At 45.0% G+C, this 13,618-nt stretch overlaps 1 protein-coding gene across 4 annotated transcripts in view; it reads right to left on the bottom strand.

Moving 5' to 3' along the window:
• The window catches only part of LOC140458893 (sialoadhesin-like), a 55,200-nt gene extending 41,953 nt beyond the window's left edge, over positions 1-13,247 (bottom strand). For 3 of the 4 annotated variants that reach the window (XM_072553636.1, XM_072553635.1, XM_072553633.1), the window contains exons 1-3: positions 13,165-13,247; positions 12,348-12,415; positions 2,815-3,180 (exon numbers count right to left, since the gene is read on the bottom strand). In XM_072553636.1, coding sequence (XP_072409737.1) covers positions 2,815-3,180; positions 12,348-12,387 — 406 coding nt within the window. In that variant the 5' untranslated portion in view covers positions 12,388-12,415; positions 13,165-13,247. Of the gene's footprint in view, positions 1-2,814; positions 3,181-12,307; positions 12,416-13,164 lie in introns of those variants that run through there. The other variant, XM_072553634.1, reaches the window with a different exon arrangement.
• Positions 13,248-13,618: the final 371 nt, after the last annotated feature.

The raw sequence follows: 13,618 nt of genomic DNA on the forward strand, positions 1-13,618 counted from the left end.
GGGAGTGGATTACCTTATAGCATTGATGGATAGAGTTAATACATTGAATTATTAATGTTCAAGTCAGTAACAGAGGTTTCTTCAGGATTGGACTGGAAGCTATCTCCAGTAATTGAGAATCAGACATGGTTTTATCACATACTATGTTTTGTGTTAATGTTGTCACAATCTATGTTGTTTCCCATTGAGTGTTGGATATGAACTATTGAGCAATTATAACACAGCACTGGAAACATGAAGCTGGATTACAGGATAATAGTTAAAACTGGGGCCATTTTCAAATTCTACTCTGAAAAAATAGGGTCCTGCATCTTCTCGTCTGATATTGGTTATAATCAGGGAACAGTCTCCATCTTTGAGGTTTCCAGACAGCCAGGTCCGATTGTGTAACCGTGGCAACTCGTGATTGTGATCCTTGGAGTGAAAGGCTATGGGAGCCCAGGGCTTCTGGTTCTCACTGTTAAACCAGACTCCATTACGTGGTTCATTTTCCAGACATGATGGATAATTGTAATGACAAGGAATCTGTGCACAGGAACCTTCCTGCACTGTCACCTCTTGGGGAGTACCATGTTTCCACTCCTGTGACAGTCCAGCTGGGGAGAGAAACATTCGTATTTAGCACCAAGTGGCTTGTAGACTCCAAATTTACAGATGAGATTGGATTGAGGGATGGTCAGTGCTGAGGTGGATTAGAACAAATTATTTGAAGGATTCATTAACTTGCAGAATGGGCTTGTAATCAGTGAAATGTATTCCAAAATTATATTTATATAGCACACTCAATGTACTAAACATCCCAAGTTATTTCAAAAGACCATTGTCAGGCAAAGAATAAATGCCGAGTCATATGAAGAGATATCAAGGCAGCTGACAAAAAGCTCACTCAAAGAGTCAAAGTGGAACAAGTGGAAATGCACGTTACGAGAGAGATTCAAACGAGAGAACTATTGATTGGTTAAGTCAGTGGACAAAAAAAATTGGCAAAAGGAAAATAACATGGGAAAATTGGAAGTTGTTCATTCTGGAAGGGAGAACGAAAGACCAGAGTCTTATTTGAATGGGAAAAAACCTGCAGAAAGCTGCTGAACAGAAGGTCTTGGAGAGACTTGTGCTCAAAACACAGAAGGTAATCAGGAAGGTGTGATGATGCTGCTTTTTTAACCAGGTTATGCTGTTCTTGGGTTTTCTTTTCTAGGGCGATCATAAAGACACGGGTACCAGGGTATCTAGGTTTGAAGGGTTTTAGGGCCAGTTTGATTATAGCTAATAGATACTGTCTCAGGCAAAAGGTCTTCAAGTTAAAAGAAAACACTTGTACAATGAAAGGGGAGTGGCCAGTTCTCCCAGCTCAGCTTTTCTCTGGTTTGGTTTGGTTTTAGCTGTCAGGCAGTGTTGTGAAGCCGCTGGAACCAAAGAAGCAGGGCTATGCTGTTCCTCCCCCTCTCTGACATCTCTCCTGTGTAGAATTTTCCCCTTTTTTTGTGATTATCTGTTGGGTTTTCAGATACTTTAAGTTATTCTGCGTTCTGTTCTCTTTTGTCTGTGTTTCATTCAGTATTTTTACAAATAAATTCTGTTTTGTTTCAAAGTAAGTGGTTGGGCCAGCTGCATTTCTCCTGAAATATCCACTTTACACCTGCTTAAAACAACTCGCAAAGTTAGGGTCCGGGCTACTTTCTTGAAAGGGCTTACGGGGGTCTGGCCTGGTCCATAACAAAGGCTAATGGAATGTTGGCCCTTACTTCAAAGGGTTGAGAGGATAAGAGTAAGGAAGTCTTCCTGCAAATGGACAAGGTGCTGGGGAAACCACCTGCAGAGTACTGTCAACAGTTTTGGTCCCCTTATGTAAGGAAAGATATCATCTCACTGGAGGCAGTTCGGAGGAAGTTCACTAGGATGATCCCCAGAATGGAGGATCAAAGGTTAAACAGGTTGGGACTGTTCTCAGTGAAGTTCAGAAGAAAGACAGGTGACCTGATTGAAACATAAAGGATTTTGAAGGGGCCTGTTAGGGTTACTGTTGAGAGGATGTTATCCTCCATGGAGGAGTTTCGAACAAGAGGGACAGTGTCTCGGATTAAAAGATTAAAATTTAAGACTGAGATGAAGAGGAATTTCTTCTCTTGGAGGGTTAAGTGTCTTTAGAACTCATTGCCACAGAGAGCTATTGGGGGCAAGATCCTTGTGTTTATTTGAGGCTGACGTTGATAGATCTTTGATTAGTTGAGGAATCAAGGGTTACGGGGAAAATGCAGGAAGTGGACGCTAGGAATGTCGGATCAGTCATGATCGTACTGAATGGCAGAGCAGGCAGGAGGGGCTGAATGGCCACCACCTATTCCAATTTCTTATGGTCTTAAGGCAAGACGTCAAAGGAGAGAGGCAGGGACATTGGGGGAGGGAATTCCTGACCTCCAAGTTCCAGACAACTGGAATGTCAATCCACCAACGATGGGATGCGTAAAGACAGGTATCCACTAGAAGACAGAATTCGAGACTGTCCATGGAGCTGAAGGAAGAGGGAGATTACAAGGACGTGAAAATAGAAGAAAGATTTAAACGGGACCTGAGGAGCAACCTTTTTGCAAAGAGGGTGGTTTATTTGTGGAATGAACTGCCAGAGGAAGCAGTGGGGGCTATTACAATTGCAATACTCAAATAGATGAATACAATACAATACAAACAGATAAAATCCTGAAAGCTGCAACACCAGGTTAACACAGCTATAAAACTAACAAATCTGACTTGATGGTCTGTCCTCTCCCATTGACTTGACAGTAGGATTATGAGTAATTATAACTCAGCACTTACCAGAAACTTGAAGCCAGGTTGCTGGAAGGTAGCTGTAACTGTTCACATTGTCAAATTCTACTCTGAAATAATAGGGTCCTGCATCTTCCTGTGTGATGCCCTTTATAATCAGGGAACAGTCTCCACCTTTCAGGTCTCCAGACAGCTGGGTCCGATGGAGGAACCGTGCCAACTCACGACTGTGATCCTTGGAGTGAAAGACTGTTGATGATGTTTCGCTATTTTTGTTATTAAACCAAATTCCAATTCGCGGGAGGTTTGCCAGATGTGAAGGGTAATTGTAGTGGCATGGAATCTGTGCACAGGAACCTTCCTGTGCCACCACCTCGCCTTGAGTTTTGGCTTTCCACTCTTGTGCCAGTCCAGCTGTGGAGAGAAATACCAGTATTTAGCACTGGATGGCCTGTGGATCCACTTGATTTGATATCCACACCTTCCGTCACTGGTACGCAGTGGCTGCAGTGTCGACCATCTACAGGACACACAACTCCCCAAGGGGCAATTGGAGAGGAACTCTGGACACAGAGCAGGCTGGTTCATCCTACATAGAACATAGAACATAGAACAATACAGCGCAGAACAGGCCCTTCGACCCTCGATATTGCACCGACCTGTGAACTATTCTCAGCTCATCCCCCTACACTATCCCAAAATTATCCATGTGGTTATCTAAGGATTGTTTAAATCTCCCTAATGTGGCTGAGATGGCTATGTTAGCAGATAGGGAATTCCACACCATTACCACTCTCTGCGTAAAGAACCTGCCTCTGACATCTGTCTTAAATCTATCACCCTTCAATTTGTAGTTACGCCCCCTTGTACACACTGACGTCATCATCCTAGGGAAAAGACTTTCACTGTCTACCCTCACTAATCCTCTGATCATCTTGTATGTCTCTATCAAATCCCCTCTTCGCCTTCTTCTTGCCAATGAGAACAGGTTCAAGTCTCTCAGCCTTTCCTCATAAGACCTTCCCTCCAGACCAGGCCACATCCTAGTAAATCTCCTCTGCACCTTTTCCAATGCTTCCACATCCTTCCCAAAATATGGGGTCCAGAATTGTACACAATATTCCAAGTGTGGCCGCACCAGCATTTTATATTGTTGCAGCATGATATTGCGGCTCCGGAACTCAATCTCTCTACAAATGAAACCTGACACACCGTATACCTTCTTAACAGCACTATCCACCTGGGTGGCAACTTTCAGGGATCTATGTACATGGACTCCAAGATCCCTCTGCACATCTTTCCATCGACCCTGTACTCTGCCTTCCTGTTATTCTTCCCAAAGTGCATCACCTCACATTTAACTGTATTGAACTCCGTTTGCCATCTCTCAGCCCAATTCTGCAGTTTATCAAAGTCCCCCTGCAACCTGTAATATTCTTCCACACTGTCCACTACTCCACCGAATTAATGTTATCTGCAAATTTACTAATCCATTCACCTATGCCTGCGACTAATTCATTTATAAGAAAGACAAACAGCAGTGGTCCCAAAATAGATCCTTGTGGCACACCACTAGTAACTGGACTCCAGGCTGAATATTTTCCATCAACAACCACTCACTGCCTTCTTTCAGAAAGCCAGTTTCTAATCCAAACTGCTAAATCGCCCTCAATTCCATGCCTCTGCATTTTCTCCAACAGCCTACCATGTGGAACCTTATCAAAGGCTTTACTGTAGTCCATTGGCACGCAGTTCTCACAGCCCTGATCAGTTTTCTACCCAACTCAGTACATCCAACACACACCAATGGAGATACAGTCTGAGCTGATTTACAGAGCAGCAGAATGGATGGGGAACCCTCAGAACTCACACCCTTATCACCAGCATGAATCACTAATTAGAGACACCTTCCTGGATCTTCATTGTCAAAGCCAGTGATTCTTAAACATTTTTGTTTGAAGAACTCCTTTTCAGATGGTTTAGGCATTACAGACGCCTCGTCTCATGTATTGACACTGTTTAATATCTGTAACATTATGGTGCTATGCTGAAGACAGATTTAATTGTGGGATTCAGGAAGCAGGCAAAAACTTCGAGAACTGTTAGAGGACAAAGTCATTGACAATGATGAGACAGACCAGAAAGAGCAAGAATTACAGATAGTTGTGAATCCATGGGAAAGGATACAAGACAGAGAACAGGCCCTTTGGGCCAACACAACCGTGCTGCTGTTAATGCTGCATTTGAGCCTCCCATTGCTTTTTTTAAATCAAAGTCTACCATCAGAACGCTCTATTCCCTTCTCCCTCATGTGTTTATCCAGTGTTCCCATTCAATACATTGACACGATTCACCTCAATTATTGTCTGAGGGAGTGAGTCCCACACTCTTCCTCCCTCTTCACAATGGGTGTGTGTCCCATATTCTCTTCCTGACTCCCAGTTGGAGTGAGTCCCACTATCTCATCCCACTCTCTGCAGGATCGAGTCCCACATTCCCCCGACTCTCTGTTTCTCCCAAATTCCTCATTGGATTTCTTGGTGTCTGCCTTTTATTATTGGCCAAAGTTATGCTCTTTCCCACAAAATGAAATATTTTTCCCTTGATCCACTCAATCGAAAACATTCAAAACTTGGTCAACATCTAGAGAGTCATCCCTCAGCCTTCTTTCTTCCAAAAGAAGCGGCACGGTGGCACGGTGGCACAGTGGTTAGCACTGCTGCCTCATAGCGCCAGAGACCCGGGTTCAATTCCCGCCTCAGGCAACTGACTGTGTGGAGTTTTCACGTTCTCCCCGTGTCTGCGTGGGTTTCCTCTGGGTGCTCCAGTTTCCTCCCACAGTCCAAAGATGTGCTGGTCAGGTGAATTGGCCATGCTAAATTGCCCGTAGTGTTAGGTAAGGGGTAGATGTAGATGTAGGGGTATGGGTGGGTTACGCTTCGGCGGGGCGGTGTGGACTTGTTGGGCCGAAGGGCCTGTTTCCATACTGTAAGTAATCTAAAAAACATCCTGATTGGCAATAATTTCCTGTAAACCCCCCCATAGCTGGGATCATCTTTGTCAATCTCCTTGTCACATCTCCAGCCCCTCGATATCCTCTTTATAAGGTGGTGAAGGAAACTGCACACAGCACCCTTACAGCACCCTTAGTGTGGTTTCACTGACTTTCAACAGATATTTAGCAGGATGTCCATAAGACCACCACGTGGCACGGTGGCTCAGTGGTTAGCACTGCTGCCTCACAGTGCCAGGGACCAGGGTTTGATTCCAGCCTCAGGGGACTGCCTGTGTGGACTTTGCACATTCTCCCTGTATCTGTGTGGGTTTCCTCCGGGTACTCCAGTTTCCTTCCACAGTCCAAAGGTGTGCAGGTTATGTGAATTGGCCAAGCTAAATTGTCCTATAGTGTTCAGCTTAGGTGCATTCGTCAGGGGTAAATATAGGGTAGGGGAATGGGTCTGGGTGGGTCACTCTTCAGAGGATTGGTGTGGACTTGTTGGGCCAAGAGATCTATCCCTACACTGTCGGGATTTGATGATTCCATCCGATGGAGGAGAAGATATAGGCAATGTGGCATGTTGAATTTTCAATGAGTTTTCAGTCAGTTCATGGCTGAACTGATAATCCTCAATTCCACTTTCCTGCCTTTTCTGCATGAACTTTGATCCCCTTACTGATTAAGGAACTGTCTACCTCATCCTTGAATATACTTAATGACGACCCAGCTTCGACAACACTCTGCAGTAGAAGAGGTCCGCAGATTCACGAATCTCAGAGAAGAAATTCCTCCTCATCTCAGTCTTAAATGTGCGACGTTTTGTTCTGAGTTTGTGGCCTCCTGGTCCTAGACTCTCCCACAAACGGATATACCCTGTCTGTGCCTACCCTGTGAAGTCCCTGAAGATTCTTGTGTTTTTGAATAAGTTCACCTCTCCAAAGTCATGAGGAGTCTGGAGTGAGGAGATAGGAAGAACTGTTCCCACTCATAAAGAAACAGGAACAAGATGGGTGGAGATGTAAAGGGATGTGCAGCTGAAGCATAGGTGATGTGAGAGCGTAAATCCATTGCCAGGAAATGTGGTGGGGACAGGTTCAACTGAGGCACCAGGTAATGATGCATTTGAAGAGCTGATGCTGGCATGATGGGCTGAATGGCCTCCTGCTGTGCTGTCACTCTTCTATGCTTCTATGTGGTATTGAAAACTGATTCTCCTGCGGAGAGGGACTTTTCAAACTTCTGAAGTGAACTCTTCCTGATGAAGGGCTTACGCCCGAAACATCGATTCTCCTGCTCCTCAGATGCTGCCTGACCTGCTGTGCTTTTCCAGCACCACCCTCTCGACTCTAATCTTCAGCATCTGCAGTCCTCACTTTCGCCCATAAAGAGGCTGAACCCTGACATTCTAAGCCATGGCTTTCCTGCCAATACGTATGTACAGTTGTTCAGTGGGATTGAACCTGAATACTGCTAAAAAGGGAGAGATGGCTTTCATAGCTTTTCATCTTACACTCAGTAGAACAGACTCAATAAAAGCAAGTTTCAAAGGTTACAATAATTTGTACAGCAAGAGAAAATATTCCTGAATGCATGTGAATGCCTATTGACAATTGCCAAGGAGAGTAACAGGGAACAAGTTTCAGTTTAATTTGGAAAAAAAAACAAACAAAATGACTCTCTGATTATTTACTTCATTGGAGATTGTGGTGCTGGAAAAGCACAGACAATCAGGCAGCACCCGAGAAGCAGGAGAGACGATGTTTCGGGCTTAAACCCCTTCATCAGGAATGAGGGGGTGGCCCAAGGCGGCTGAGAGATAAATGGGAGGGAGTGGGGGCTGGGGCTAGGGGGGCAAGGTAGCTGGGAATGGGATAGGTAGATGAAGGTTGCGGTCTGAGAGGAGGGTGGAGCAGATAGGTGAGAAGGAAGATGGACAGGTAGGACTGTTCAAGATGGTGGCGCCGAGTTGGAGGGTAAAATCTGGGATAAGGTGGGGAGGGGAAATGAGGAAATTGGTGAAATCCACATTGATCCCATGTGGTTGGAGGGTCCCAAGGCAGAAGATGAGGCGTTCTTCCTCCAGGTGTCAGTTAGCTAGAGTCTGACGGTGGAGGAGTCCCAGGACTTGCATGACCTTGGCGGAGTGGGCGGGACAATTTAAACATTCGGCCACAGGGTGGTGGGGTTGCTTCGTGTGTGTGTCCCAGAGATGTTCTCTGAAATGTTTCACAAGTTGGCATCCTGTCTCCCCAGTGTAGAGGAGACCACATCAAAAGCAATGGACACAGTAGATGAGGTGTGTGGAAGTACAGATAAATCTCTACCGGATGTGGAAGGATCCTTTGGGGCCTTGGATAGAGGTGAGAGAGAATGTGTGGGCACGGGTTTTGCGCTTCTTGCAGTGGCAAGGGAATGTGCTGGGAGTGGAGGGTGGGTTGCTAGGGGGTGTGGACCTAACAAATGTGTCATGGATGGAATGGTCTCTCCAGAACACAGAGAGGGGTGGGGAGAAAAATATATCCCTGGTGGTGGGGGTCTGTTTGTACGTTTTGGAAATAGCGGAGGATGATGTGCTGTCTGATCTCCAGTATCTGCAGCCCTCACTTTCTCCTATCTGATAATTTACTTGCTAACCCCAATCAGCTCTTTTTTTCTCAATGTACATAGTTCCCTTTGAAATTTGCCATTCTTGAGTCTGCCCTGATGAGTACAAGATGAAAAGTTTCAACGAAGTGTCTCTCTTCTCCGCCGTTTAAAATGTAGGATTTTTCATTGGTCTGTGTTGATCTGCATTTGCCAATTTTATGCTCAGTCTGCAAATTCATCAATGTTATCTTATAATCTCACATTTAGATAAATGCTAGGTGCTGCATTTTGGGGAAGTAAATCTTAGCAGCACTTATACACTTAATGGTAAGGTCCTAGGGGGTGTTGCTGAACAAAGAGACCTTGGAGTGCAGGTTCATAGCTCCTTGAAAGTAGAGTCACAGGTAGATAGGGTAGTGAAGAAGGTGTTTGGTATGCCTCCCTTTACTGGTCAGAGTATTGAGTACAGGAGTTGGGAGGTATTGTTGCAACTGTAAAGGACATTGATTAGGCCACTTTTGGAATATTACGTGCAATTCTGGTGTCCTTCCTATCGGAAGGATGTTGTGAAATTTGAAAGGGTTCAGAAAGGATTTACAAGGATGTTGCCAGGGTTGGAGGATTTAAGCTATAGGGAGAGATTGAATAGGCTGGGGCTGTTTTCCCCAGAGCATCAGAGGCTGAGGGGTGACCTTATAGAGGTTTATAAAACCATGAGGGGCATGGATAGGATAAATAGACAAAGTCTGTTCCCTAGGGTGGGGAAGTCTAGAACTACAGAGCATAGGTTTAGAGTGAGACGGTAAAGATAAAAAAGAGATCCAAGGGGCAACTTTTTCAGGCAGAGAGTGGTATATGTATAGAATGAGCTGCCAGAGGAAGTGGTGGAGGCTGGTATAATTACAGCATTTAAAAGGCATCTGGATGGGTATATGAATAGGAAGGGTTTGGAGGGTTCTGGGCCAGGTGCTGACAAGTGGGATTAAATTAGGTTAGGATATCTGGTCGGCATGGATGAGTTGGACCGAAGGGTCTGTTTTCATGCTGTACATCTCTCTTACTATGACTCTATCAGTCTCAATACTGACTGCTGCTCCACCAAATGTTTCAAATGCGATGAAGGATTCTCTATTAATGGAATGTATACACAATCAGATCCCAGTTCCGATCCAATCAGAACAAGCGGTAATTTCACCCCGTGGAGATGATTAATAGTCTCAAAGAAGGTTTCGGTTTTAATTTTAAATAGCATAAGTTCCTCAATACAGTTGAGTTTCCTCTTCTCCTAAACTACGACTGACCACGAACAGAAAAATGCCGATCTGGGGATCATCTAACGGTGTTGAGCAAACCCAAAACAGTTTCTCAAGTTCATCAACTGTCATCGGGGGATTTACACATTTATGAAAGAGAGGGAAGGTTGTATAAGTCAAAATCCCAAATAATAGGATTTCTGAGGATGATTCATATTGGATATGAAATGTAAACTCTGTATCTCTCTCCAAAGATAGGAGTGGATCTGTTCAGTTTCTCCAATACTTTCTGCTTATGAGCAGGATAGCCATTTGGTCCAAAGTTTGGGAGAATATTTGTAGCTCGGGTGCTCATTGTTGTGGTTCTGTTCGGCGAGTTGGGAATTTGTCTTGCAAACGTTTTGTCCCCTGTCTAGGTGACATCCTCAGTGCTTGGGAGCCTCCTGTGAAGCGCTTCTGTGCTGTTTCCTCCAGCATTTATAGAGACAGGCCACTATAAGTGCCAGAGGAAATAGCACAGAAGCGCTTCACGGGAGGCTCCCAGGCCCTGAGGATGTTACCTCGACAGGGGACGAAAAGTTTGCAAGACAAATTCCCAACTCGGCGAACAGAACCACAAAAGCCATTTGGTCCCTCCAGCCTGAACCACTAAGCAATAAGTTGTGAACTGAACTCCACATTCCTGCTGGCCCTGTCTAACACCTTTACTTCCTTGTCAATCAAGGCTCACCCTCTCTCAGCATTGAATATATGGAATGACCCATCTGTCATGACTCTCAGTTGAGGAGATTTCCAAAAAATGAAAGTGTTTCCTCATTTCAGTCTTAAATGGCAGGTCCACCCCCTGCAGTACTCAAGCTCAGTAGCAGCAGTGTATGCTGTCTGCAAAATACACTGAAGAAATTCACCAACGATCCTCAGACAGCGCCTTCCAGACCCACAACTAACTCCATCTAAAAGAACAAGGGCAGCAGATACAAGGAAACACTACCAGCTGCAAGTTCCCCTCCATGCCACTCAGACCCAAGCCATTTCATATTCACTCTCTGTTTCTCCCTCTTTCTCTCTCTTGCAGCAATTGAATGAATCAACTGAGGATTCCATGTATGCAGAGAGTAGTGCATAAATGGAATGGACTGCCAGAGAAAGTGTTTGAGGCAGACACAATAGCAACATTTATAAACATTTGGATAGATACATGGATGGGAAGGGTTTAAAGGGGGAGGAACCAAATGCGGGCAATTAGAACAAGCTGAGTCAGCATGAACCAGTTTGGACTGAAGGGCCTGTTTCCATGCCGTAATGTTCTATGACTCCTTGGAAGTCATTGCTCTCAATTTGATGGCTACTAGGAATCACTTTGGATCCTCGTTGTCCAAGGAATCTATTTAGATCCTCATTGTCCAAGAATCACTTTGGATCCTCGTTGTTCGAGGAATCTCTTTAGATCCTCATTGTTCAAGAATCTCTTTGGATCCTCATTGCCTAAGGGATTTCTCTGAGTCTCCATTGTCTGAGGAGTGTATTTGGAACTCTGTTGTCTTAGGGATCTATTTGAATCCTCGTTATCTGGGGATACTCTTTGCATCAATATTGTTTCCAGGATCTCTTTGGATACCCTTTATCCGTGGGATTTCTTTTGGTCATCAATGACTACGCACTGCCTTTGGCTCCTCAGTGTTTAAGGGATTATATCTGTTCGAAACCTCACATTGCTGTAGTGTTGATTCTGATGCAGAATTGGAGACTGACTTGTCTCCAGGCTCAGCACTGACCCTACTGCAGCAGACACTATGAAACACTCTGGCCGGAGCTCTGCATGTGGCAAAGTAGTCTCTCTGATTGATGTATGGCTTTAACAGATGATCTCACAGTCTTTGTGCTTCAAACGGAACTGGGCACGTGCAGAAGGCTGACACCAGAAGCCAATTGTTTCCTGTCCATCTGGAGCAACTATGACTTCAGCAAGAAAGTGAGCCGTTGTTAGTAAGGAGCTTAAGTCATTGGATTGCAGAATTATACAGCACAGATAGAGACTATTCCATCCACCATGCCCGGGTCAGCCCTACTTAAATTAGTCCCCATGATCTACTCTTTCTCCCACAGCCCTGAAAGTGTTTCCCTTGCCAATATCCCTTCCATTCCTGCTTTTCAAACTTCCTCTGCAATCTGATCCCACTGCCCTCTCAGTTAGTGACTAAACCATTTCCTCTGGAGCTGCAGAGTCTGTGAAATTTACACAGTACAGCAGAACAGAGGCCATCAGGATAACTCGTATCTTGTCTATCCCAGGAGCTGCTGTAGGACATTGGGACTAAAATCGGTAACAGGCACAAAAGTCGGGCCACAGCTATCATAGACCTGGCATCAAAATCCACATCACCCTTCAGTTTTTATCCGCACTTCACAAATGTCCCTCTCATCCCACACGCACTGACCTACATTAATGCCTTGGGTGTCAGTATCTTGGTTTTATGATTCTAGCCTTCTATTGCCAAACCCTCCACTCTCCTTTGTAACCTCGACTAACCCTTAATCCTTCTGAGATCTCTTTCCCCCTCCAATGCTGCTATCAGACCGGGAGCCAGGGCATATCAGTGAGCACAATGGTGATGGGTGAACCTATCATAGTATGGGCTTGTACTCTGACTCACTGCTGAATTGGTTCCCAACCAAAACTCAATAAGAATGGTCTTCTACAAACCTCTGAACCATACATCTGTACGAGCTGACGAGGGCATTACCTTGAAGGAGCAACAGCAAGATGTAAGATTTCCCAATCATTGTCCGCTCCCAGGTATTTTATCAGCTTCTGAAATAGAAAGATGTTATTCAGATCTCACCGCTTTTTCCACAGCTCTTGAGGGAACGGAACTGCTTTCAGACAATGCCCTCACAGACATGAGCCTGATGCCCAGGTGTTATTTGCAAGTAGAATTGTTGAGAAAAATAGTCACTGGAATCTGTTTTTAAAATTACGTCCATAAGAAATAGGAACAGGAGTGGGCTATTTGCCTCCTCGAGCCTGCTCCATCATCCAATTGGCTCATGATTGATCCAACATTTCTCATGTTCCCCTTCCTGTGTTTTGTCTGTCACCCTTGATTCCTCTAATGATTAAGAATCTATTTCAGCCTTTGATATACACAATGACTCTGCCCCCACAGCTCACTGTGGCAAGGAGTTCCAAAGACTCACAACCTGCTGACAGGAGAAATTCCTCCTTATCGGAATTTGATGTTGTGCCCGTTTATTCTGAGACTGTGCCCTCTGGTCCTAGACTCTCCCATGAGGGGAAGCATCCACTCAGAATTTACCCTGTCAAGCCCCTTAAGACTCCTGTATGACTCAATCAGATCACCTCTCATTCTTCGCCAACTCCAGTGAGTAAAATCCCAACCTGTTTAGTCTTTGCTCATAAGACAGTCCCTCCATACCTGGAATCATCCTGGCCAATCTTCTCTGAGCTGCCTTCAATGAAATGATACCTTTAACAATTGGCAACATCAACAAAGGTCAATGGTGATCATTGAAATTAATTCTGACTGTTCTGTTACTTACCCAGGACCTGCCTGACAGTTTGCCCAGGGACCAAGTGCCGAGATGCTCCGTTCGGACGGAATGGCATATTCCTGAGCTGTTCCATCTGCGTTTTTAATTAGAAAGAGCTGACACATTGAGTCAAAATGAGGAAGTAAGACACCAGTGATAAATTCCCTGATAGTCTGCAGTATAAGCAAATCGTTGACCATTTGAATTGAACTCCAAACTGGACAGCTGTTCACATGTAACTAACCTGGTCTCGAGGTGGAACGTAGCACAGTAGTGGAAGTTCGATTGCTACGCACCCCCCAACCCCCCCCCCCCCCCCCCCCCCCCAGTCCAGAGTCTGATTACCATGATCCAGGTTGATAGTCTGCACAGGTTATTTGAATATTTATTCACAGTGTGGGCGTGACTGCCTGTGCCTAACTGCCCCAGTGAAGGCACTGTCTATTGCTGTGGTAGACCCACG

This window comes from Chiloscyllium punctatum, chromosome 34 (assembly GCF_047496795.1).
Source record: "Chiloscyllium punctatum isolate Juve2018m chromosome 34, sChiPun1.3, whole genome shotgun sequence".
Taxonomy (NCBI): domain Eukaryota; kingdom Metazoa; phylum Chordata; class Chondrichthyes; order Orectolobiformes; family Hemiscylliidae; genus Chiloscyllium; species Chiloscyllium punctatum.